Source organism: Octopus bimaculoides, chromosome 24 (genome assembly GCF_046866305.1).
Source record: "Octopus bimaculoides isolate indiv1 chromosome 24, ASM4686630v1, whole genome shotgun sequence".
NCBI lineage: Eukaryota > Metazoa > Mollusca > Cephalopoda > Octopoda > Octopodidae > Octopus > Octopus bimaculoides.
This window is the reverse complement of record NC_142951.1, coordinates 34,930,737-34,958,712: the sequence shown is the minus strand read 5'-3', so window position 1 is coordinate 34,958,712 and position 27,976 is coordinate 34,930,737. Positions and strand designations below refer to the sequence as shown.

Sequence of the window (27,976 nt, the reverse complement as noted above, 5' to 3'; positions counted from 1 at the left end):
AGGAAATTGGAATATGATGATTACATAATGCATTTTATATATACACTTTATATACTTAATGCACGATTTTATAGACTTAATATGCAGCATTCAGAAAATAAATATTCATTCTTATTTTTACATTTTCCCCATAAACAAAAAAAGATATCCTGTACATATAAGATGACAATCTTAGTGATGATAGCTTCAATGATGATAACATTTACAATGAAGGTAGTGGTGGTGATGATGATGATGATGGTGGTGATGACAATGATGATGACCATGATGATGATGGTAAGAGAAACAAAAAAAAGAGTCAACACCAACTCCCATCTCGAACCTCACCATGCCCCTTTTCCCCTAACAAAAATCTCTCCTGATAGAAAGTTACCTGTCAGGGTCCACCTGTTTCATGTGCTCCACCACAGCCTCTTTGCCATGATAGGAGAGGTCGGCTAGGGCCACAATTTCAAGATTCTCCATCTGACAGCTCAACAACTTAGCTTTGATTGGTGACTTAGCATAAAGCTGTTTGGAACGTTGAATGTAAATCTCAGCACTTTTCTTGGCTAGAGAAGTGTAAAGCTCTTCAAACCTGTTACCTGCAAAAGAAACATTACTGTTATTATTATTATCATCATTGTTTCTTAAGGCCTTTAAGACCCTTCAACATTTATATCTTTATTAGAGTATTTGGTAGTTTCAGGCAAATTTATTTCATTGGATTATTATTATTGTTGTTATTAAGGTGGTGAGCTAGCAGAATTGTCACCATACTGAATAAAACACTTGGCAGCATTTCTTCCAGATCTTTATGTTCTGAGCCTAAATTCCACAAAGATCGACTTACCCTTTCAGGGCCAATAAAAGAAAGTACCAGCCAAAGTGGGGGTCAATATAATCAACAAACTCCTCTCACCCTAAAATTGCTGGCCTTGTGCCAAATATTTGAAACCATTATTACTATTATTATTATTTTTATTATTGTTGTTTTTTAGTTGGTAGAGCATAGGTTGTAAAGGTCTTACATGGTAGTAATCCGTGAGCTTTCTGTATATTCAGGATTTTTTGGTCGAGAACAAAACGTCGTTTCTCACTTTCAACCCATTCGTCTTGTAAGAGCTACAATATAGACAAGAGACAAGGCATAAGAGGAGGAGGAGGCGGGGGAGGAGTTTGGACATCGCATATGAAATAAGATGAGAGATTGTGTGTCACAGAGGAGAAACTGACAAACAAACCCTCAAACTAAGCAATGATATATGAAAGAAATAAAGACCTTACCTCATAATTACAGTTGAGGGTCACTTCAAAGGGATCGTCTCCAAGGGTTACACAGAACTCCTAAAGAAATGGGGGGAAGAGAGAAACAGAGAAAGATAACAATGTTAAACAACTTCAATTCATCCATTCATTCACACAATGCTTTGGTACATTTATATCGAGGTCAAATACCTGGGTGGGTGGCTGATACACATGGATGGTACTCCAGGTAGTCTTCAATGTCAGGTGGATACAGAAATCGATCAATAAGCAACTCTTTATTGATCTTCCTTAATTGTTGTGCGCAAGAGAGACAGTAATGCTGGTATGGACATGTAATGCATATGTTGGGGGAGAAGGGGGGGGGGGATTCAGGTGGATGGAACCAGCGGAAGAGAAAGACCAAAGAGGGCAAAAGAAGAAGTGATGAAAGCAGGAAACTGGAAATAGCAAAGGAATACAATCGGTGGAATGCTGCACTGGAGAGGCACTGTCCAACCAAAGCAGACACAGAAAAATGAATGTAAAAAAAATGATGACAATGGTGATAGCACTAACTAGAATGTGTGAAATATCTTATTGTATATCTACAACCTGGCCACTGATACTATTTCACTGCACCTCCACTGTGCCAATGTTCAGTTTATAGATATACGATAACGTTTTTTGATACTCTATACTATACAATATCATCATCTCACCATCATTTAACGTCTGCTTCCTATGCTAGCAAGTGTTGGACAGTTTGACAGGAACTGGAAAGTTGCAAGGCCACGTTGAGCTCCAAAATCATCTTTGGTATGATTTCTACAGCTGGATGCCCTTCCTAACACCAACCACTCGAAGGATTTTACTGGGTGCCTTTTTTTTTTCAAGCCACTGGCTCTAGTGAGGTTGCCATGTAACTTGCAAGACAGAAGAGAAGAGATCAAGGAAGAAACTCCCATTATTAAGAGGAAGTATGTGGGAGGGGAAGGTGATGAAGGTGGGTGGCTTTATGTCAGATGTTGGAAGGCCAAAGAATGATGGAGGGATAAGCAAAAGGGTCTTGCTATAGAGGAGATACAATAACACTGTTACAAAATGGCCCTTAACACTCTACCATTCATGGAGTAATTATTTCAGTTTCAAGCTAGGGCCTCCTCATATGAAATCCTTTACCCAAACAAATGCAACTCTGACATATGTTGTTTTCTAATTTACCTGTATTTTGATTTTGATGTCTGGAGGTAGTCTACTGCTTGATGTGAACTCTTTCCGTTTGATCTTGTGAACTAACTTCAGCCACTTCATTATGTTAATCACCTGTAACACGAGCAAAAAGTAGTATCAGTGGGGAAGACAGTATAGTTGGTTACGTCAACCCCAGTATATAACAGGTACCTCATTTATTGAGTTCAGAAAGATGAAAAACAAAATTAAAAAATTGCTCTATATTAACAAAAAACACTCACAAAAAAGTAGTACAACGAAAGCTGTATCTTACCTCTTCAAAACAAACCCCAATATTATATTGGTATGGGAAATTTATTGATAACTTTTTCATAGAGACAATCCTTTGAAAATAAAAACAAAAGATAAATGTAGGATATGTGTGTGTATGCATGGAAAATGGATGTTAAATGGTGATGAAGACGATATATACACAGACATGACAGAAGTAAATAGACACCCCATAAAACATGGTTTTTCTAACTTGTAAAGATTTATATTTTTTATTAATTGACATTTTTATGTTTCAGGTTCTACAGGGTGCCCACAAAGTCTGGGTACATGGCCATTAACACATACTTTAAGAAATTATTATTTCTTACAAAGTGTTCTCCCAATGATCCACTACAGTGAGGCATCCAAATAAAGTTAGAACACCCAATGCTGAGTTCATTTAACTGCAATGCTAACACTTATGTAAGAACCAAACATTTATACTAAGTATTCCCCTACACACACATATATATATATAATAAAAAAAATAGAAATCCTTGGCTATTATTTATTCTCCATTACATGTGTTTCATTTGCTAATAGGAATCACAAAGATTTGCATGTTATATATTTTTGACTCACATACAGCACCAACTATGGATACATATTGATTGTAATATTGGAATAAGTAGATGTGCTTCAAGAGGGAACAGCTGAGATTTACCCTAACTAATGCAGCCATCTGGCTCGCCAGACCTCAGTCAAACCGTCCAACCCATGCCAGCATGGAAAGAGGTCGTTAAACGACGACGATGATGATGATGATGATGATTTTTATATGATATATGGTGTAGTGTGTAGTATCTGCTGCAAAATAAAGCAAGACTACTTACCAAGCCCGGTTATAGGGAGAAATTTCTTTGAAAGCTTCTCGCTCTCTTTGGAGTGGACTCTCTGAAAAACTCTCCAACAATAGATCCTGCAAAAGAAAAAAGGGATTATAAAATTAAGGAGTTAGGATAGGGATACCCCCAATCAAAAGAATATGATGAACATATATAGATATCTATACATCCAATGCATGACAATAGGGTTCAGAAGTTCACTTCACAGCTATGTGGTTTTGGGTTCAGTCCCACTGTGTGGCACTAAGGACAAGGCAGCCTTTGGCTGTCCAAAACCTTGTCTGTAGATTTCATAGACAGAAACTGGAAGAACACCACTGTGGATGAATATATATGTGGATGTGTGGGGGGGGGGCATGTAAGTATGTGCCTGTGTTTTAGGCTATTTTTTTGAAATTCAAGCAGCTACATCATGCATGTTAGAGCCATTCCAGCCAATTACGAAGATACAAACTAAGACTTGATCAACCCTGGGTGGGTCAGTTGTTAAAGGGCATCTGGTGTTGAAAGACCCAAAATCCCAAGTCCCCAGAAACATCGTTGACAATGCACCCCAGGGCATCTGTGACGTGTACCTTAAAAGGAGAGTGAAAAAACAAGAAAATGAACTTACTTCAATATAAAATATAGGATTATCATCAAAGTGGATGTCGAGTTGAGGAATTTCGGTTAGAACATCTTTGGAAGTTTTTGACAGGACTAAACCATCGATGAAGACTGTCATACTGGGATATAGGAGAGAGAGAGAGAGAGAGAGAAATAAAGAGAGTAACTGATACTGACAAGGTAATAAGAGGGAGAGAGTAATCGATAATGACAGAGTAATGAGAGAGAGAGAGAGAGAGTGGAACAGAAAGAGACAAATGCAACACACACACACACACATACTCTAGTGTGTGTGTGTGAAAGAGAGATGGAGAAAGCAGAAAGAGGTTTGTATCAAGTGCAAGGTGGGGCCCGAATAAGCCTTGACAATAATACCAACAACTCACTTGTGGTTGCCGGGAAGATTTGCTGAAAAGACAGTTCTTGCTTGTAGAATAAGATTAACGGAAATATTCTGAGATTTCACATCTGATAGCACCGATGTCTTTTGGACTTTTGGTTCACTAACAACAGCAGCAGCACCACTAGCAGCAGATAATTCTGAAAAAACAAAGAAAGATGATGAATACAATTACATTTTATGTGATATTAATTCATTCTTTGTTTCACCTTGATGTCTGTGTGTAGTGTGTGTATGAGCATGAAATTACATGCACACCACACACGTATGTACGGCAGATTAAAACGGATTTAGAAACCCAAACTGTTTCCTCAGTCAGACCCCCTGCAAATACTGACAAGCAGAATTTATAGAAGTAGACAGTTTTATGCAAAAAAAAAAAGAGGAAAAAATGTCTTTCATTGTTTCAGTATCAACAAAACAGAATAGTCACACTGGCGGGGGTCGAGAGATTTTCATCCCTACACCAAAATTTGAGCTGGTGCTTCAGGATGAAGGTTGGCAAGACAAAATAATTGGACAAAAGAGGTTGATAGAGGAAATATCAGACTCTTAATATAATAAATCCTGGGGTGTGATTTGTTTGACCGAACCCTTCATGGTGGTGCTTTGGCATTGCAGCAGCCCAATGACTGAAACAAGTAAAAGGGAGATGCTTGGCTGACGGCAGTTTCCCCCCCCCCCATCTTGTGTGGGGGAAAAATATTCCACAAACCTTTCAGCTTCTTCTGGAGGTTCTGAACGTCTTCTAAGAACTGTATCAGGCAGCAATGAACGCATGTCTCCCAGAATAACTGGATTTCATGTGGAATTAAGAGAGTGAGGCCCTGAAAGGTAACAGAGGTGGATTAAAGTAGTTATCGAGAAGTAACTTTGGCAGCAACAACACAAACTCACATACAAGATGGACAATCTCAAATATATAGTGACAGGCACAACATACTCAAAAAACAGGCAAACATTTTTCGTGGGGTTATGATGTCAACCCTTCTGTTATAGACAATATATGAGGGTTCTGCAGCGTCTGGTCGAGCAACCTGCACAGGTGATTGGGTTATAGTGATCAAACGTTTGTGCTGTCCATTAGCTAACTCCTTTCATCAAATCGACATTGCCTGTACAGGGGAATGATGTGTCACACATCACATGTCAAAACAATCACACAGCAAAGTGAAATGAAAGTATCTTGCTCAAGAACACAATGCATCACTCAGTCAGAGAATTGAAACCAAGATCTTGTGGTCATGAGTGCAACACTCTGACCACTAGGTCAAGCACTGTCACTGGTTGTGATATAAACATGAGCAAATCTACAAAACAAGGGTGGACACAAAAAACATGATATAAAGTAATGAATTGTTGTGAAGCCTGTTACCAACCTTTTCCACCTGTTTATAGTTGATTTGGACTTCATGGAGCTGAATGACCGAGTCTTTAATATCGGCACATTTCTGCAGAGTCAGGAACTGTACAAAGATGGTAAAACAAAGAATTAGCAAAGAGTATAAGACTAAAGAAATTGTCTGTTGCCAAAGTAACACACTCCTGTCACTTGCGACACAGAGTGAGTCAGTTAAAATTAACCCTAAACACATTAGGAGGACAATGTTTAACCTTGATGTTTGTTATAAATAAGGGACGATTCTCATCAAGGGTAAGCAGCTCCCTAAAATGGTTGAGATTATTTGTTTAGGACCAAATTACTTTACAGATATAGTGGGGAGAAACGACAGAATTGGGATAGCAACAGATAAAATACATTGATCCAAGTTCAAATCCAACCCAGATCCATTTTGTCCATCTTTCTAGAGTCAAAATAATATGTAGGAGGTCAATAAAATATTTCTGGGGTCCAAGTAATTGACTCTACCTTAAAAGGTAGAGCCACACTGAGGTTCAAAGACTGAAATCAATGAAAGATTCAAACAGTATAGGATAGTAGCAACAGTGGTTTTCAATGCCAATGTTGAAGCTACAGTGGAGTAGTGTACTTCGTTTATCACACAGAAACACCAGCTGATATTTTAGAGAGAGAGATTGTATGCTGTCATTCAATTGCTAGAAATAGTAGTCAAATCTCTCTCAAATCATCTTAAAAAGCAGAAGGACATACTTTAGCTAATACAGTCTAAGAAACAGGATAATCACAACTAAAACGGGTCTGAGCACAGATTTACTGGATTGGGGCTGTCCTGGGTATAAACAGCAACTGAAATACTTGGGCTGGGCTGAAGCTCTAAAGAACCATAAATACTTACACTGTCGGCAATGGTAAGGTAAACTAATTTACAACTGACCACCGGAATAATTGCCTGATGTTGTCGGTATTCAAGAGACACAGCATCAAGGCATAACAGCAGGCACACTAGAATGACAGGAAAATAATTATTGGTTAATGAAGACGTCATTAATAGAAGCAAGGCTTTGATATTGAAGAATTCATTCAGCTTTTCTGCTAATTCAAATTTAATATACAAATGGAGATAAACGAGAGGAGAGTATCTGAGGCAGGGATTGATAAGGTGCTTGTAACATTAGAATGTTTAGTCAGTCATCACAACATTTGACAGAAGAACAGGGTTTGTTGTAGAATAGGGGACAGATAACAGGACTGGTATAGCAACAGACAAAACACATTGGACTAAGTTCAAATTTCACCCATGTCCTTAGCAGTGTACAGGATGCTTTTTATGCAGCACCAGCAATAATGATAGAATAATTTAGGATGGTAGCAATGGTGGTGGTGTAGTAGTAGTAGTAGTAGTATAAGTAAAAGTTACAGGAGGAAGAAACAGAAAGTTAACGGATTGAAGATTGCAGTGTGTAGGTGAATGAGGGAGAAAAAGGGTGAATTAAAGACCCACCAAACATAAATTGTATGAGGAGGAGGAGGAGGAGAAGAATTTCACCTTTGTGGTTGTTACAAGCAAAAAGGTTGAGATTGAGCACTTTGTAGTTGATGGAATATAACAAGGAGTTGAACCATGTAGGGGCCACAGGTTCTGAGTGATCACTTGTAACTGTCTCTTCTGTCAATGACTGCACTCCTCCTTCTACAGCAGAACTACTTGTGGTGGTGGTGGTGAGGACCAAAGGTGTTGATTTCTTCTTCCACTTTGGTAAATATTTGACCAATTCAACCAATGTGTCCATGGCAGTGGTTGACCATTCCAACTGGATGTTATCCTTCATACCATTCACCTTCAGTTCCTTACCCAATTTGGAAACCTAAAATATTAAGTTAATAAGGGTAAGGTGTAGAGTGAGGCGTGGGAGTTGCCATGAATACACACATACGCACTACAGCATTCATGCATACACACATACACACAAGCAGAAACATTCGTGTACAAGCACATATGCCACATCAGACACTTGCACACATACAGAGAAAATACACCACATTGCAAACACACACACACACACACACACACAAATACATAGATATACATACACATATTATTTGACATCATTTCAAACATGAAATAAACCCCAGACTCTTATCAACCCACCCCTGTTACAGGTAGACTTCTCCACTGTAGTTTCCCCCCACAAACTCCTGTCTTCAATGAGAAAGATTAAGATAAGCTAAAGACGGGTTGTATGTCTTTGCTTAACAACACTTTTCTTAACGAAGAATTCACAGTGTGTTTATATTTTAAGAAGGAAACTTGGTATAAGAGGCACCAGACGTTGTGTGCAAGAGAGAAGACTGTGTTGGTTTGGTCATGTGAGGCGTATGGGTGAGGACAACTGTGTAGACAAGTGTAAACCGAGGAAGACATGGGACCAAGTGATTAGAAAGGATCTTCAGATGTTGGGCCTCACTACTGAGGAAACGACAAGTGACCAGGAGATGTGGTGATTTGCTGCACTTGATAAGAGACGTCAAACTAATTAAAATCCCTGTCTTCCACACGTACAGGGGCTTTGTCCTTTCAGGTGCCGGTGCCACTTAAAAAGCACCTGTGCCTGTGCTCTGTTAATGCATTCATGCAGGTGCTGCGTTTATGCAGGACCAGGTGTGCTGCTGTACAGGAGAAACATGACAAAACCAGCAATTGGTCTTTATTCTTAAATGTCTTCTTTTGACTAATTAACAGAAGAATCAAGAAATGGTTACCCGGATCATAATAATTCCCAAGTAGACAATGTTATCCCAATAATGTCTCTTGTTGTTGAAACTGTCATGTGACACTTTGACGGTGGCCAGTTGACAATAGACAGACTGGACATCCAGCTCAGCTGAAACATCATAGCGGTCAAGCCAAGAACATTCTGGAACATCTGTGAAGAAAAGAAAACAAAAATGGTGTAGTTGTTGTTGTTGTGTAGTCTTACATCAGCCCTGATCAAGTACATTTACAGTAAAAGACAGTCCAGCATGGAAAATGGATGTTAGACAATGATGATTATTTCTGGTAATGTCTGCCATCATGTGTGACCTTTTCTTTACAACTTTAACACAGAACACACACACACACACCCTCCACAACACTTCCAAATAATCATTTTCTATTTGCTGCATTTACTGTCTATGGAGGGTAAAAATAACCAAATAAAATTTTGAATTCTTACTTTTAATGCCAACTTTAGAGTTCTTGGAGTTCCAGGTAGCTTTCAGGTGAGTCAAACCAAAGACTAAACCTGATGAAGTATATGTTGAAATTCCACACAACACATTAGATAATTCAAGATTGACTTTGTGGTTTAAAGTTCTGGACAGCAGCAGGTGTCTGGAATATCATTGAAATAAACAAAAGAATTTCATTATGTAACACAAGGTTGTTTTGATATTTTTTAAATATTTTCCTTTGCTTACAAGGGTGAGACAAAGGTACAGTATTTCAACAGATTGGTAACAAAGGGGTTAAACAACAGTCTATTACTTGGTATGAACTTAAAGTGTAGCTGAAATAGAGGGAAGCACCTGATTAAGTGAGACCAAATTTCACTTCCTGATTATAGCTGTCTCACTTCATCATTGTACAGAGATAAGCATCAACATCATGCAGTGTCATTGAAGTGTGAATAAGCCAAGATGAAAGTTGATTCAAACCAGGTTTTAGTTTACTTAATGTTCCACTGACATTTACTGACAGAACTTTAAAGACAGCTGTTCACAAAGATATTTATAGCAGGAATAATAATAGCAGGTAGTAACTGCAGAATCTCACAGAGATTCCATAACCATTTCTATTAATGTTATAAGTATAGCATGAATTTACATACATTTATTACATTCTCTGCTACCCTCAAAATTAAAAAAAAAACCCACAATATTATCAGAATATCATCATCATCATCGTTTAACGTCTGTTTTCCATGCTGGCATGGGTTGGACGATTTGACTAAGGACTGGTGAGCCAGAGACTCAAAGATCATTTGACACAACAAATACCCATGTCAGATGAAGTAGATTTTTAGATTCTAAAAATGTTATGGTTTTTTTCAGATGACGATGCCATCCTAACACTCATACTGCACATTCTCCATACAGTGGCATGGGGACATTGAGAGGCTAGTTGGGACATCCCTATCATACAGGAAGGGATTCAGTTTGTAAAACACGAAGGAGGGGCCTTGACTGGAGTGGACATGTCCAGATAAACCAAAACTAGGACACAGCATGGTCAAGCAAGAAATGACTAACATTCTAGAAATGTGTTACTGAAAACACGTTTAATGTAGAATTCAAAAGACTTTGGACACAAAATTTGTCAACTTTGTAACTGGTGCTTATGTTTTATAGACCCTGGAGGAATGAAAGGCTAAGTTGACTTTGATAGAACTTGAACAGAGAACGTAAAAAGGGCATAACTAAATACAACAAGGCATTTTTGTCCATTGTTCAATCAACTCCCTCAATCCCACTGTTATAAAATAATCAACCACAACAACATTAAAAAACAAAAAAAAATTAAGTTTGAAAACTCACAGAGAAGATGTTTTGGAAGAACTGGAAGGAAGTTTTGGAGCTGTCGATGGCCGTCTGGTAGATTTCTCAGAACTTGACAGAATCTGAGTCAAAATTGACTCCCATTCTTTCATTTCATCACATTGCCAATGAAGATGGCACATTGATACATTCACATCCAATAAACTTTGATCTTTATTGATCTACAACAACAACAACAACATTTTATAATTTAAGTACAACTCTATTTTCTTTATAAAGAGAATAACATAAACAGTGTTTGTGCCAAATATTGAAGGTAAATTCTGAGACAGGTGTTCAAGACACAGCTGGGGTAAGGTGCTGAAGTATGAACACTGTGATTAGTCAGCCAACACCTTGTAGTGTCTAAGTCTAGAATTGTCTAAAGCAAGCTGTAGCCAGTGTCTAGCCTTGCACACAATACTCACCTGTAATTTCATGTGGGATTTCTCCAGGTGCGCATAATCGGAGGACGGAGAGGTCACTATGAACTCTGAAACAAATAAACAACAACAAGAACATTACTAATAACAACAACAACATTGGTTTCTTCTACAGACACAAGGCCAGGCAGCTATGGGAAAAGGGTGGAATATTCCATTAGTTCCACTTTGGTATTTTTACACAGATATTCTATTTTATCACACTGCTTTTAGAGGGATGACAGGCAAAGTTGCCATCAACAGATTTTGAACTCAGAACATAAGGGATCACAAGGCACTTTGACCGACCATTCTCCAATCTACTACTGTCTATTAATAATGATTTCAAATTTTGGCACAAAGCCAGCAATTTTGGAGGAGGGGGTAAGTCAATTACATCAACCCCAGCATGCAACTGGTACTTATTTTAATTGACCCAGAAAGGTTGAAAGGCAAAGTCAATCCCAGTGATATTTGAACTCAGAACGTAAGTAAAGGGCAAAGAACCACCTTTGGATTATATAATGAAAATCAAGGAGTTAGGGGAGTGAGGAGGGGGGAATGAAACTATAAGGGGTGAAAAGATTAGTCCTCGACTGAAACATCAGAACTCATTCTGTAATTACTAATTAGGGATATTAATGAACTCACCTTCAATTAACAAACAACCAGAGATGTTGATGTGTTCAGTGCCAGATCTTTGATGATGATGATGTTGATGGTGGCTCTCTAAGTGGAATGTTTTCAAATTAACAGACAGGCTACTGTAACATAACAGATTACTGTAGAGAGATTACTGTACATAAACAGATGGATTACTATAGATAAACAGATGGATTACTATAGATAAACAGATGGACCACTGCATATAAATATTAACAAGTAGATTGCTATACATAGAAATATTAGATTACTATAGATTAACAAATGGATTACTGTACATTAATTTATTAACAACAGACAGATTACCACACATAAACAGATTACTATATCAACAGATAAACAAACAGATAGATTTTTAATACCTCTGCCGAAAGAATACGAATTTCAGAAGATGCTCAGATAAGAAATTTTTGAATAAACTATTGTATCAGATTACTGTAGATTAACAGATTACATAACCAGATTATCAGATAGATTACTGCAGACAGCCAGATTAAGAGATAAAATAAACTATTATATCAGATTACTGTAGATTAACAGAATATTGTACAATAACAAAGAACTGTAATTAAACTGATTAATTGATTTCATAATTAATTTTAATTCTAGAGAAAAATATATGTATTGTAATTTGTCTGTGAAGAAGGGAGAAGAGTGGCTAGAATGTTATGGAGCCTACATTCTTTTTAGTTCCTCTCATGTACAATGACTATTTCTGGGAGATGGTGGTCTTTTTATTATTGTAGAGAAGGGGTGACAGGATATATTCCAGGTTTTACATTGCTGAACAGCTAAGATATCTCTGTCTCCCTGGAGGGAAGAACATAAATAAATAATTCAGATTTAAATTTCAGACTGAAATGCGTGAGTGTAATAAATGAAGATGAATGGTGAACAACAGTTCAATGCATGCTACAAATGTTTCAGCAGCATGGTAATTTATTTGCAATCAATCATCATCATCATCATCATCGTTTAACGTCCGCTTTCCATGCTAGCATGGGTTGGACGATTTGACTGAGGACTGGTGAAACCGGATGGCAACACCAGGCTCCAGTCTGATTTGGCAGAGTTTCTACAGCTGGATGCCCTTCCTAACGCCAACCACTCAGAGAGTGTAGTGGGTGCTTTTACGTGTCACCCGCACGAAAACGGCCACGCTCGAAATGGTGTCTTTTATGTGCCACCCGCACAAGCCAGTCCAGGGGCACTGGCAACGATCTCGCTCGAAAATCCTACAGGAGCCAGTCAGGCAGTACTGGCAACGGCCACGCTCAAAATGGTGCATCTCATGTGCCACCCACACAAGAACCAGTCCAGGGGCACTGGCAACGATCTTACTTGGCTTGCCGGGTCTTCTCACGCACAGCACATTTCCAAAGGTCTCGGTCAGTAGTCATCGCCTCGGTGTGGCCCAATGTACGAAGGTCTTGCCTCACCACCTCAGCCCAGGTCTTCCTGGGCCTACCTCTTCCACGGGTTCCCTCAACTGTTAGGGTGTGGCACTTTTTCACGCAGCTATCCTCCTCCATTCTCACCACATGTCCATACCAGCGCAATCGTCTCTCTTGCACGCCACAACTGATGCTTCTAATGTTCAGCTTTTCTCTCAAGATACTTACACTCTGACGGGTATTCACATTGACATTACACATCCAACGGAGCATACTGGCTTCATTCCTTGCGAGCTTACGTATGTCCTCAGCAGTTACAGCCCATGTTTCACTGCCATGTAGCATGGTTGTTCGTACGCATGCGTCATACAGTCTGCCTTTTACTCTGAGTGAGAGTCCCTTTGTCGCCAGCAGGGGTAAGAGCTCTCTAAACTTTGCCCAGGCTATTCTTATTCTAGCAGCTACACTTTCAAAACCAAAATCACCAGCCATTTCTTTGGGCATTCTAAACAATTGAAAGAAAAAGATTAAATGTGTGACACAAAGATACAATACCTATTCTTGGCTTCCTGGGTGATACTGACTACCAAATTGGAAATATAGAAACCAAATTCCTTTGAAAAGACAAAATTAAGACAATGACACATACATATTCAATAGAAAAATTTTTTTAAAATAAGTCAAGACAAATCTCAAAATACAAAGATTTCCTTCAATTTTATTGAGAAATGAGATTCTGCGACTTTTATTCATTTGTAAAGTGGATTAAAATAAACAGCACAAATTCCATTAGCAAGGGAAATTTAAGGTTTGAAGGTTGAAGAGATGTTTTACCAAAACTGACACTGGCACTCACCACAATAATTGTTTGTTTCAACCAGATACTGTACCATTTTAGTATTAGGTATGAGACCATACAATGGCTGATCTCAATGGGATTTCAAAACACAACATAAAGAACTGAAACATAACATAGAGCAAGACATTTTTTCCAACAGTCTAAATATCCTTGGAGTGGATAAGCAACATAACCAGTTATAGGAAATTTTGCTATAAACATTTTTGTCAAAGGAAAATTTCATATAAGAAATTTCATTTTAAATTACTTTTTTTTTTTAAATGTTTGACATTAAATAAAGACTTGCCTATTAAATGATTTTATAAAACAATTTTTTTTTTTTTTTTTTTAGTTTTAAAAATTGCTGATATATTATATTTTATCTTACAACGAATTTTCCTTTATGGCAAAATTTCTTATGGTGAATTTTCTGGACACAAACATAAACGAAAGTGAAACAAGGTCACAGAGCCATGAGATTTCATGGAAAGCATAGTACGTACTTTTGGAATGATCCTAAAAATATCAGCAGTTTCTTCTGGTGATTCTTTCACCATTTCTTCACATTCAGGAGTTGGGGGAGTTTCTACAAAAGAAACAACACAACACATCGGCAAACTGAGAAAGCTGTTCCACAACAATATTCTTTAACCATTTCTTTTATTTCTTGATAGCAAAGAATTACTGTCATTCATTGTCTATAAATACTTCTTCTCAATGAGACTAACAGATCTAGGGAAGGACAGGTTAGTGCAGTGAGTACCCAAGCTGGCATGGGTTAGACAGGTTTTCATGTCATAAGTAAGTGGAAAGAGTCATTCATAACCTATGTTATCTGCAGACATATCTCAACTATTGTACCATGTCTACAGAGAGTATTTTATTATAGAACCAATACTATAGCGGTCACCTTGTCCTCTGCAAGACGGTGATGAAAAGTTGCTGGGTTTGGGTAAAAGAAAATAATGGAGGATCAATTAATTATATTATTCAACAGATTCCCCTCTCAGATTCACACAATTAATGCAGTGGTCCTTCAGTTTTTCTAAGCCCAGTAAAAGAACTCGGAAGGCTGAGCCTTCAACCAGGCCTTTCGCAATACCCTTAAAGTCAGGAACTTTTCAGCACCCCCTCGTATATACTAAAGTGACCAGCAAACTGAATCCACACAACTCTCTCTCACTTACTCAGTGACCAGTCCTAAACCACATGAGCTCCTCACTTGCAGAGTGACCACTAAATCCAAACCATATATACCCCATACTCACTGATGAATCCCAAACTTCATGTCTCTGCACACACCCTCAACTCACTTGCAAAGTGACTAGACAAAACAACACCAGAATTTTTTACTTGAGCCAAATATAACTACTCCAAATCGCTGTTAGATTGGAAGGCTTACATAATGGATGCATTTCATATTATATATTACACAAACCTGAAATATATTAAATAATTTCAAACATGTCACTATTTGGTTTGACTTCATTATTACAACTAATACAAATTTGATGTCAGTATAAACTGGCCAGGCTTGACTCCTCTTATGCAGACACTCTAACAATGATTTGGAGTAGTTTGTTAGATTTAACTCAAGTCAAAAATTCTGGTACTGTGCACTGCTTCTTAGCATACCACAAAACCTATATATATATATATATATATATAGTTACACACATAAATTTATGTGCCTGTATTAGTTCAGGCATATACACAAACACACATTCATAGACAGGACCTGAAATTCAGTCTAGGCTGGTTGAAAACTAGCATCATGTACATTCTTACCTCCTCTTACTAAAGAACACACACACACAAAGTTTGTCTAGATATCATCTGCTATGGTATCTGTGGATCATTTAGTGTGTAATTAGTTATGAAGAAAAAGAAGGATGAAGACCTCAAGATAAAGATTATGTCCTACCTTCAGCAACTGTTTTCATCTTCACTTTTGGAATACTTCTAAGAAAACCTGAAAGAAAAAATCAGTTGAATGATTAAAATATTGATCATTTAATTATCACAGCATGGATTGCTATGTTTCTTCAATGATTTTCACCAGAAACATTTTTCCCATTGTTTGGACAAAGGAACTTCAAATAAATACATCAACACATCTAATACTGTCACTGTTATGATCGCTAAAGTGTTAGACCTTAAGCAAGACCCTCTACTCTGCATAAATACATCAACATAAAACTAAAAAAAGGTTAGCAGTATTTCGTTGGTCTTTATGTTCTGAGTTAAAATTCCGCTGCGATCGACTTTGCTTTCTATCCTTTTGGAGGTCAATAAATTAAGTACCAGTTGTGTACTGGGGTTGATCTAATCGACTGGTCTCCTCCCCCAAAATGTCAGGCCTTGTGCCTAGAGTAGAAAAGATTATTAAGATTGCAAAAGTGTTAAACCATAAACAAAACCCTCTTCTCTACAGAGATACATCGGCACATTTAATGCTACCATCATTTTCTCAGATTAACATGTATCCTGAACCAGTCATGTAACCTGATTAATAAAGTGTAGAAACGAGAGAGAGAGAGAGAGAGAGAGAAACGAGAGAGAGAAAGAGAGAAACGAGAGAGAGAGAGAGAAACGAGAGAGAGAGAGAGAAACGAGAGAGAGAAAGAGAGTGCAGTGATGCAGATGTGATATATTTTATACATAGATATAGTTTATAAAGTCATTTATATATACCTTCTGATATAAACATACGAGGTTCACTAACCAGGATACGAGCAGACTGGAATAGAAAGATACAGCATAAATCAGGGGGTCATATATTTGTGTGTGTGTGTGTGTGTGTGTGTATAGAGAGAGAGATTATGAAAGACAAACAAATACATATATAGAATGGGGATGGGGACAAGACCGACAGACAAACAAATGGAGAAAGAAAAGAGGGGACAGAGGCAGACAGAGAGACAAACTTTACTGAGTCAGTTCTCCAAGAGCTGCTCCTTGTTAAAGCTCAGTCTCTGACCATTTCTATAATAAGGCTGCTGCCTGATGTTCCAGGAATTGCTTTCAGGACAGTGATCCTCCTTTAACATGTCTCGACAATTCTAAAGAGACTCTAAAATCATTCTGTACAATAGGATTGTCAGGTTTAACAGAATTTCAGGTGTTTTTACGTATTTAGCTGTTTCTGGTCAAACCTGGTCAAGCAGACTGATGACCAAAAATCAATTCCACTTAGACCAGCATACTTTCTTTTTGGCCTTTTTTTGTCCCCAGTTATATTTTATCCAGGACACCATCATCATCATCATCATCATAGGTCAATTTTCCATTAAGTGGAATGATAAGTATGGTATGATAAGTGGGAAATGCTCTGTTATTTCTAGCAAGTCCTGGATCCCTGTAAAGGCTCCTTTGTTGAATTCGTTCAACAAAGAGAGTAGCGGGGAGTGTGTGGTTTTAATGTTTAAAGTATACAATCAGTTTAAGTTAGTTTACAATATTCAAAAGCCAAGAGCAATCATCATCATCGTCATCACCACAACCACCATTTTGCTTGTGAGCTGAATGCAATGTGGTTGTACATGGTTAAATAAATTATGTTGTACGTTTTCACACAAACAATCAATCAAATATCTTCAGTGTCACAGGTCTTCTGCTCCAGCCAAGATGACTGGGGCTATTCACCACCACCACCAATAACAACAACAACAACAACAACAGCAGCAGCAATGATTCCAACCTACATGGCTACTCTCTCCATTTATTTCTTCTTCAATTCTCCTTGTTCATTTTATCAATTTGCTGTGATCAATTCTATTTGCAATATGAAACAAAAACAAAAAAAAAAAGCCCCTTAATTGAATATTGTTCAATTACTGTTGATATGGGAAAGAAATTGATTGAAATTTATATGACTGTCTTGTAACTTCAATAACAAGTAGTTTTATGTTCCCATCACTAGCACCACCATTATCATCATCATCATCATCATCAATACAACTACCATTGCCACTTCCACCACTACCACTGTCCTGAACATTGCCTTCACCAGCATCACTATCATCATCACCATTATGACCACCACCATCTTCACCTCCACTAGCGTAGTTTTATTCCATCGGGGCTGACCTGGAGCGAAATCACCACCACCACCACTGCCATACCACCACCATAAACATAATCCCAACTACTACCAACACCATCTGCACCATCTCCATCACCACCAAAATTATTACTACCTTCACCACCGCCACCACCACCGCCACCACCACCACCACCACCACCACCACCGCCAACACTGCCACCATTAGGCTATATTGTAGAATTATTTCCATTCTTTGCCTCAAGCCAAATGCAATCCAATTTCTCACACAGAAAATGGATTTATGGAAAAATTAGTAAAGCATGACAACATCGACAAAGTCTTAATTTTCGCCTGTATTATCAAATAGCTGTCAAATTGGCTTTGTAGACAAGTGTGCGGACAGGTTTTGACAATCTGCTTCTCCTGGCATTAAACTTATTGCTTAATACCATCAACCATTTTCACATGTAGCTGCAGAAGAAAAGAGACTTTGATATACAATAAAATTCCATTAAACCATAACAGAATGCCGAAAGTAGTTTTGTCATTAAAGGATCTTGTTAAATTCCATTGTAATAAATCTCTTTAATGGTTGATACAATTATCATCCTCGACATTTCATTTCATAAATGGTTCAGAAATAAGATTTAAAGCAGACAAGAGATATCTGACAGGTCATTTCCATGTAGGTTTATTTCACTCTGGAAACCGATCAGGGAAGCTACTGTTTGCTTGCTTGACCTGCTAGACATCATAGCCAAATCTCTCTCAGGTTATATCCTACCATTATTTAAAAAAGAAACAGGTGGATATATTGAATAATGTGGTCCTACAGAGTAAAACGGGATGGTCACGGTTGGAACACCTTTGAATTGAGGTTTACTGGTTCTGGTCACACCTGCAACTTTATATATGTGAAACCAGTTTTGTTGCATAAAGATCTTAAAGTTGACTGCTACAACAAAAACAAGAACAGACACATTGGATACTGCATTCCCAGGTACACTATGCTTCAGTAAGAGACAAAATGATGATGGTTGAAATGTCTTTAATCTTATGTTTGCTTGATCACAACCGTTCTGGGATTAATCAACAACAACAAGGAAGGAGACATTAGATATTATAGTCCTAGATATACAATGTCTAAATAATATACTGGATGGTCATAACTGAAACATGTAGTGCCCAGGGCTAAACAACAACAACAACTAGTAATTATTCCACAGCTTCGACCTCAGATCAACATTATTGAACGTGTCCCAGTTTTAGGTCCTTGCATGTCATAAGAATTGGAGACAAAAAGGGGGCATCTGATAATACAGTGTTCAGAAAACCTTTCTAACTCATACCAGCATAGAAAAGCAGACGTAAAGTGGTGATGATGATGATGATGATGATGAACATCATCATCATCATGCATGCAGTCATAGTGATGATGACAATAGTGATAGTGATGATGGTAATACTAACAGTTATGGTGATGCTAGCTGTGGTGATGATGATGATGATGATGATGACAATAATAATGGTGATGATGGTGGTGGTGGTGGTGGTGATGGTGGTGGTGATGATGATGATGATGCAAGTTTAAGCCTTACCTTTACAGACTTGAGGTTCCTTGCAACAGATATATCGAAGTAGGTTCCAATAGCAATTTCGGCCAAACACGGCTGGGAATCTTCTTCCTGTGAGAGAAAGTCAAAGACATTCCAGAGTGAGATGGTGTGGCTGTGGATGTGGACATAAAACCATGGAGTGGTAGAGATACTGGGGTGGGGGTGGGGGGTGACTGGACTGGGACTGTGCTCGGACACATATGTCCTGTAAATTTAACTCTTCCTTCAGTATAGGGTCACCCCAGGAGCAGACCTCAGCAGACGGCCTGAGGGGCACGTGCCTGCCTCAGGAAAAGAAGTTAAATCGTTAATGAAAATGTTAACTTTGTTAATTAAAGGTCCAATGATTTTATTCATCAGTAATGAAATAACAAGGTGTAACAAATGATCAACTAGTTGGTCCTTACTTACCTGGGAAATACTCTGTAAAGCTCGACATACCATTCCATTGATGTTCAACATTGCTTGGATACTAGGGGAACAAGAAATGGAAAACAGGTGAAAACATATTGTAACAGGTGAGTTAAAGTGTGTGTGTGTGTGTGTGTGCATGACAGAGAGAGGGAAAAAGAGAGGGGGGAAAGAGAGAGAGAGAGAGAGAGAGAGAGAGGGAAAAAGAGAGAGGGGGAAAAGAGAGAGAGAGAGGGAAAAAGAGAGAGATAGGGAAAAAGAGAGACAGACAGACAGACAGGCAGGCAGGCAGGCAGGCAGATTGTTATATGAAGAGTTTCCATCTAGGATATTTTATTTGCACAATATTCATATCAAATTCCTATTGGAGTTATACATCTATACTCCAGGTGGGTGTTAATCTCAGTGTATAACTACAGTGGGTATGAATTAACATTGATATCCACTATCAATAGATTAGCACCCACACTGAAACTGTCTGGTGCTCAACCAATTCTGCCCAGCCTTCTGCTGACTTCAATAATAATGGCTTCGAATATTGGTGCAAGACCAGTAACTTGGGGGCAGGGGACTTTGTCAATTAAACATTTCAGTATGAGAAAATTATGATTAGAGGCTGTTATTACTGTCCAATACAACATTACAGGTTATAATCCAAATATCTTAAACACACGCATATATCATTCACTTGTCTAAAAACAATGCTGGTTTTACAAATACAAATATCCAAGATCAAACCCAAAAAAAGCCATTCAATTGATGATCAATAATTCAATCACCAATAGGTTACAACCACTCACTCACAAATATGTTTGTTTCTTCTCACTGCCTCTGCTATTAGCACTCCTACAACAGCCTCTGCTCCACTCAACAAAATCCCCTTTACTCAGGCCAACATAAGCCATCCAGCTCTCTCTCTCTTTCCCCACAACCTTTGAAGGGTCTCAACTCCCAGAGCCCTTACACATGATATCTGCTGGATCAGGATTGACCTGGGAGCTAAACAATAACGGCCATCCCTTGTGCTAAGATATGACACCCTTACATAATGTTGTTTCTACTACAGTTTATGTCCACACAATAGAACAGGCTATATTTCTTCCCTCCCCCACACTCACACATACACACACACAGCTAGGTTGTTTAACAACAACAGAAGCTTGTTACTGTTGCTGAGATAGCCTGCAGCTGTAGCAGTATGCTGTCCGATGCAGTTTCAGCTGCAACAGGTGTAAATATCCTGGTGCATATCTGCAGTATATTCATAAACAATAAGGTCAGTCCTACAGATGTTTGTAAAACAAAATACACACACATGCACACACACACACACATCTATACAAAGGTAGGCATACACTCACAGATGCTAACATACAAATATACTTACATACCTCCCTCTGTATATGCGTGTGTGTGTGTGTGCATGCGTGCGCGCACACATCTGTGGAATACAAATCTATTTTGTTTACAAGTTAATCCTATGCATATCTAATTCTTTACATACCATTCCATAATTCCACCCTTCTCCCCATTCACACAAAATTTCCACCAGATTCTTTCCCTCATAAGAACTTTTTACTTCACACCATTCCATGATAAGCATGCATTTTTAATGTTATATTTACAATTTATTCACTAATTTTAATAAACCACAAAAATCTTTTCTCATACAAGTGCAGTTTTTCTTAATGTATATATTATTATTATTATTATTATTATTATTATCATTATTCCTAGTCACTGTAGCCCAGCCATGTCTAATTCTATTCCACCTTGATATTGCCTTTAATGGAATTCTTCTCAAATTAAAGGTTCCAGTGAGTGGGATCAACTGATTTTCTTTTCTTCAAATGCAAAACCCAATCAAAGCTTAACATTTTTAATTGTATTTTTTACCCTTTTTTTTCAGAGGCTGTTCTCAACAAAGAAGGGGAAAAAAAAGCAAAAAAGATAATGAAGAGTGTTCAACACAGAGGAAAAAAACCTTTTGTAGCAAGTGATTTCGCAATAGATCAGATACACTTATTTCAAATAAAATGTCTGTGAATACACAGTGGAACAGCTAGTTAATTTTAAGAACTGAATCAAAATTTAAAAAAAAAACAATTATAAACTCTGTATTTAAAGAGCATTGAGTTCTACACTGAAGTGTGGTCTTCTTCATTGAATGATCAAAATTATTAGCTTTAAATAAATATATACAGACGCCTGATGTAGGCAAAGTGGCTGAGTTCCTTTCGAATGTTGGGCCTCATGGAGGCAAAGTGGCCAGAATCCTTTCAAGTGTTGGGCCTCACAGAGGCAATGACCAAGACTTTTGGCATTTTGTCATGCTTGAGAAGAAGACCCATCAAGCCAAGCAAGATCACATTTGTGGCAGATACCAGTGTCACACAAAGTGGCACCTGTGCCGGTGGCATGTAAATGCACTCCGGTGTCACACAAATGGCGTTATGTTCAGTTACAATAAAAACAATTTTACATTAATCTATAATTTTGCAGAGTAAAACTTTATTATTCTTAAACAAGAATACCATTGACAGTGACTTCGAAGTTTTGACCAGCTAAGCCATTGCCATGTTTATATACATATCATCAACATCATCATTGTAGTTTAACGTCCGCTTTCCATGCTAGCATGGGTTGGACAATTTGACTGAGGACTGGTGAAACCAGATGGCTACACCAGGCTCCAATCTGATTTGGCAGGGTTTCTACAGCTGGATGCCCTTCCTAACGCCAACCACTCCAAAAGTGTAGTATATATAATAATATATAATAATAGTAGTATATATAATAATATATAATAATAGTAGTATATATAATAATATATAATAATAGTAGTATATATAAATGTAGTATATATAATAACGATAATAATAATATATATATATATATATATATATATATACACACACACCCCACACACACACCTCCATGTATGCATTCACAATGCACACACAATATTTCCCCGACAGCTTGCACTGTGGGACATCCCCTTCATTAACTGTCCACAGGAGATCACAAACATCTCAGCAGCACCATCCCAACAGTATCATCTCCTCCAGTGATGCTGAGCAACATTATCGACCCAACAAAGGATTGAACGTACAGGTTCTTATGGCCTACACCATACTATGTTATAGGCTTTTTTTCCCCTTCCTCCTCTTGTTATCCAGGCAACCACCATACAAAATCAAAGGTGCACATACATACATACATACATACATGTGTGTATAAGTGAAAAGATGGTGTGTGTGGGGGGGGGGGGGGTAGAGAGAACTAGAGGAGTGAACATGTCTTCATACATTATTTGTAAAGTGAAATAATCAGATAAGAAATAAACTGTAACAAAACCACCTCAAAATGAATCAATAACAGATAACCTACCACCACCACCTCAGCTCCCCCACTCTCACTCTCTTTCTCTTTCTCTCTCTCTCTCTCTCTCAGCTGAAATCAGGTTCAACGACCTGACTTCATAGTAAAAATAGCTCTGGCATTCACACAACTTACTCACGTAAAGAGTGTGGACAGAAATCTGATCATATGTTTGTAAAACCTGAGAATATTAATAACGATGATAATGCTAATGAAGATAATAATGATAATGATGATAACAGAAATAGTAATAATGATAATAATAGGAATGATGATTAATAGAAATAATTAAGACAGAGGGACCCACCGGATCCTGTCAAACTGTCCAACCCATGGACATTAAATGATGATGATGATGATGATGATGTTAATTTTTTGTACTGTAGGCACAAGGCTTGAAATCTGGTAGGAGGGGGTTTAGTTGGTAATCAACCGGTGCTCAACTGGTACTTATTTCTTTGACCCCCCCAAAAGGATGAAAGGCAAAGTCGACCTCGGCAGAATTTGAACTCAGAACATAGCGGTGGATAAAATACCGCTAAGCATTTCACCCAGTCTGCTAACAATTCTGCCAGCTCACCCCCTTAATAATAATAATAATAATAATAGTAATAATAATAATAATAATAATAATAATAATAGAAATAATAATAATTCTTTCCTCACTTTTTCACATTTTCTTTGTTGCTTTCTGTTTTCTTTTTCCTATTTTTTCCTATTTTTTCCCACTTTTCCCCTTGTTTTGTTCTTAAATACATTAACATCTTTTAACTTGCTTTCATCCATTCAGTTTCACTACTTCGTCCTCCTCCAACCTCTCCTACCAACGGTGTCACCCTGCTATCTTTCTTTCTACTCTATGTACAAGGCAGAGGCGCAATGGCCCAGTGGTTAGGGCAGTAGACTCACGGTCGTCAGATCGCAGTTTCAATTCCCAACGCTGGAATGATTATAGCGAGAAACAGCAGTCAAATGCCTTGTTCACTCAGCAACCCCTGTCAATATCATGAATTTTCTTAAGCCAGGCTGACTTAAAGACCAATCCATTGCCGACAATCACTAAAACAACTACAACAACAATCACAACAATCACAACAATAAGCACAACAACAACAACCACCATGGGAAGAACAACTTCAACACCAACAAATCAGCAACAGTTTAACACACCAAACTTGGATGTCCACTTGAGTGGATGGTCACACTCCACTCTGAGTGATAACAAACAGCCAAATGTTTTGTACCTTCATCCAGTCGTTTATGAAAAATAGGGAGCATTTACTGGACAAAGAAATGGACACAGGTTTACTGTTTGTAGGAAAGGTGAGAGGAAGGAATACGTCAACTATTTATTATTGGTGTTTAGCCTTAAGTCAATTCTGATTGACCAAACAGTTGAAGGGTTCTAGCCATGACCACCACACCCTATTATGGCCTACATTAGCTACAGTACCTTTCTTTTTTTAAAGATGGAAGGAAATGGTTTGCATGAAATTTTGCTGCTATTTCTAGCAGGTTAAGTGCCAGTATAAAGGCTCCCTTGATGGCTCATGGAAACGAACTTACCTGGTGTCATTGCTGGCAATATCAACAGTGATTTCCTGACCAGTCACATGAAGCATGCAGTGTGGGATTAAAGTTTTGATCAAAATCACTGTCACATTCTGCACACAAATCCCAACATACTGCAAATGTATGAACACAAAATTATATTTTAGACAACCGAAATAATAAATATATTACTCTATGTTGAACGCAGTGATTCAATTGTTAATACTTTTATAAAGTTACAACGAACAGAAAGTTCTGCTGAAAAATGTCAAGTGAAACATTTTGAGAGTTGCTTCCCATACTTTCTTATAAAGAAAAATCATTTTGATTAGGAACTGATGCTCTGTTTTTCAACAAACAAGGTGAAAATTTTAGTATGTGTGTGTGTTGGAGATGGGAGGGGGGATTATAGTTGATTACATCAACACCCAATGTGTTTCTTATTTTCAGTAAAGTAGGACCCTAGGTATTTGAAGTCCCTAACCTCCTTGGGTTGAGCGCCTTTCTTGGAACAAACTGGCAGATGGCTTTCGTTATGTGTTCCTTGCATTGAAAAATGGACCAACTTAAGCTGCAGCATTCTAAAGAGATGTCAAGAAATCTCTTGTACACCACACAGTTGATGCAGTGTGAGGGCAACATCATCATCACAGACAAGATCACTTCTGCCTGATGGTGAGGCTACGCTTTGGATGGCATCAACACTCAAACTACAGATGTAGGCCACTGCAATCACAGAGAGAACAGGAGCAAGGATGTCTCCGAAAATGATTCTTACTTTCATTGACAATTCTTTAGTTGGATTGCTTGTGTTGTGCACAAGTCTTGATGGCTTTTTGTACATGATGTTGATGTCTTTGATAATCTCATCTGGAATACCATAGTCTGACAAGGATATGAAACATGGCCTTTCTATTTAATGATTAAGAGGCCCTTAGTAACTATCTAAGGCTTGGGCAGTCAGTCCTTAAGGCTCTTCAAGTCTTAGTAAGTCCTTAAAGAGGGGCCTGAAATGTTCTACATAGTTTCTAACACATTACTATCCTGTATGTCCCTTGATTTACCTGCAGATACTTCCACTTCACAATAGTTGTTACTTAGTCTCTGGTCAACACACAGTCGAAAGCATTACAACCGTGACCATCCCCTTTTTTCAGAGATAGCTAAGTCTACATCATCTACTGTCCTTCTTTGTTTATAATGGTGGGGTTTGATTTGGTTGCTATTTCAGCCAGGTTGCATGACCACACATTCGCTTGTTAGCTTACAGTTGATTAATTAACTGGAGAAAAGATGTGGGTGAGCACATATAATAATATAAAAAAAGATCTCTGATTCATATGTAAATATCCAAAATTCTAGCAGACCATTCCAGTCTTTAACGCCATGGTAAAATGGATGTGAAACCACTTAGAAACAATTCCAGTAAGACCATTTGTGTTGCCAAGGTAACAGTTATAAATTATTTCGCATAATTTACATGCAGTTAATCAAATTTTTTCAAAACAATTTTAAGTAGTTGAAATTTTTTTTTTGTTTTGTTTAATTACAACAAAACATTAAATAGAAACATTCAAAATTAAAATATTAAAACAAATACAAAAATCAAACTTTTTCCATAAAATAATAGATTGTTATTTCAATTCAGTACAGGGACAATTGTTTATTGGAGTTTGGTTAATTGATGATTTAGATGGAATATTTAGCTAAAAATATCAGACTTGATGCTTCTGAAAGAAGCCACCGCCACCAAAGCCATCACCATTATTGCCACCATGTCTTCAATTTGTTTTTATGTGTATGTAAGCTGCATGGTAAGAAGCTTGCTTCCCAACCACATGGCGCTCAACCACTGCACGACACCTTGGGCAAGTGTCTTCCACTACAGCCTCAAACTGACCAAACCCTTGTAAGTGGATTTGGAAAACAGAAACTGAAAGAACCTCATCGTGTGTGTGTGTGTGTGCTTGTCCCCCACCATTGCTTGACAACTGGGGTCGGTGTGTTTATGTTCCTGTAACTTAGTGGTTCAGCAAAAGAACCCAGTAGAATAAGTAACAGGCTTCAACAAATAAGTACTAGGGGTTAATTCATTTGAGTAAGATATTTGAAGGCGGTGCCCCAGCATGGCCAGACTGAAACAAGTAAAAGATATAAAAGATATGTCTATTTTCTTTATCTCATGCTAAACCTGACTATTTTAGTCAAACTGCCAATGATCCCACAACATATGACTGCCCCCCTTTGGCTGCATGGTTGAAGGCTCCTGTTCCAGTGGTTAGGTTGTTGCACACTTGTCTTTAAGATCATGGGCTCAATTCCTCGATTGGATAGTCATCATCATCATCATTGTTTAACATCCGCCTTCCATGCTGGCATGGGTTGGGTGGTTTAACAGGAGCTGACCAGGCAGAAGACTGTACCAGACTTGTGTGTCAGTTTTGACACTTTTAACAACTTGATGCCCTTCCTAACACTAACCACCACCCTGCAGAGTCGACTGATTGCATTTTACGTGGCACCAGCACAGGCGAGAATTAGTTTGGGCATGGTTTTTACAGCTGGATGCCCTTCCAAATAAATACTCTACAGATTTACCTGAAGCTTTATATATCTCCTTCCTCAACACTCCAAATACATGTAACAATATTTTTATTAGAAAGGAGGAGATGCTTCAAGAGAAGCGTACAATTTGAAGTGGTACTCACTTGACAAATGCTCAAAAAACGTGATAGCTTTGCTTCATCGATGTTGGGTAGTGTGGAGTGAGAAGCTCGCTGCTTTCGGGGACGCCGTGGCTCAATGTCACCAGAAATATCCACTTGGATTCGGATGTCAGTGGCACAAACAACCAGAAGTTTCCTGCAGAAGAAATACAAAGGCAACTGAGATTCACATACCATCAGAATTGATAACTCTGTAATTATGTGAGGAGATAAAGAATTAGATCAATAATACTCCACATCTTTTGCAGAGTTGAGATTACATTAACCCTTTAGAATTTAAACTGGTCCACATCTGGTCCAAAATTTCTACCTGTCTCATATACAAACAAGCCAGATCCAGTCCCTCACACCTACCCTACAATATCATTATAAAAATAAATATTCACATCATCAAAATCTCAAAGCTATGA

The 27,976-nt window shown here is 38.0% G+C and overlaps 1 protein-coding gene across 5 annotated transcripts in view; it reads right to left on the bottom strand.

Moving 5' to 3' along the window:
• LOC106869079 (protein hobbit) overlaps positions 1–27,976 on the bottom strand; it is a 207,241-nt gene that overhangs the window by 29,554 nt on the left and 149,711 nt on the right. For 2 of the 5 annotated variants that reach the window (XM_089341492.1, XM_089341494.1), the window contains exons 4-28: positions 27,549–27,702; positions 24,856–24,974; positions 19,909–19,969; positions 19,480–19,566; positions 16,531–16,576; positions 15,761–15,808; positions 14,340–14,422; positions 13,554–13,612; positions 11,593–11,705; positions 10,948–11,012; positions 10,520–10,701; positions 9,160–9,317; positions 8,705–8,868; positions 7,491–7,809; positions 6,840–6,946; positions 5,961–6,047; positions 5,297–5,408; positions 4,568–4,721; positions 4,189–4,300; positions 3,564–3,649; positions 2,732–2,801; positions 2,449–2,550; positions 1,267–1,326; positions 1,011–1,104; positions 374–584 (exon numbers count right to left, since the gene is read on the bottom strand). In XM_089341492.1, coding sequence (XP_089197618.1) covers positions 374–584; positions 1,011–1,104; positions 1,267–1,326; positions 2,449–2,550; positions 2,732–2,801; positions 3,564–3,649; positions 4,189–4,300; positions 4,568–4,721; positions 5,297–5,408; positions 5,961–6,047; positions 6,840–6,946; positions 7,491–7,809; positions 8,705–8,868; positions 9,160–9,317; positions 10,520–10,701; positions 10,948–11,012; positions 11,593–11,705; positions 13,554–13,612; positions 14,340–14,422; positions 15,761–15,808; positions 16,531–16,576; positions 19,480–19,566; positions 19,909–19,969; positions 24,856–24,974; positions 27,549–27,702 — 2,853 coding nt within the window. Of the gene's footprint in view, positions 1–373; positions 585–1,010; positions 1,105–1,266; positions 1,327–2,448; positions 2,551–2,731; positions 2,802–3,563; positions 3,650–4,188; positions 4,301–4,567; positions 4,722–5,296; positions 5,409–5,960; positions 6,048–6,839; positions 6,947–7,490; positions 7,810–8,704; positions 8,869–9,159; positions 9,318–10,519; positions 10,702–10,947; positions 11,013–11,592; positions 11,706–13,553; positions 13,613–14,339; positions 14,423–15,760; positions 15,809–16,530; positions 16,577–19,479; positions 19,567–19,908; positions 19,970–20,712; positions 20,939–24,855; positions 24,975–27,548; positions 27,703–27,976 lie in introns of those variants that run through there. The other 3 variants (XM_089341493.1, XM_089341496.1, XM_089341497.1) reach the window with 2 other exon arrangements.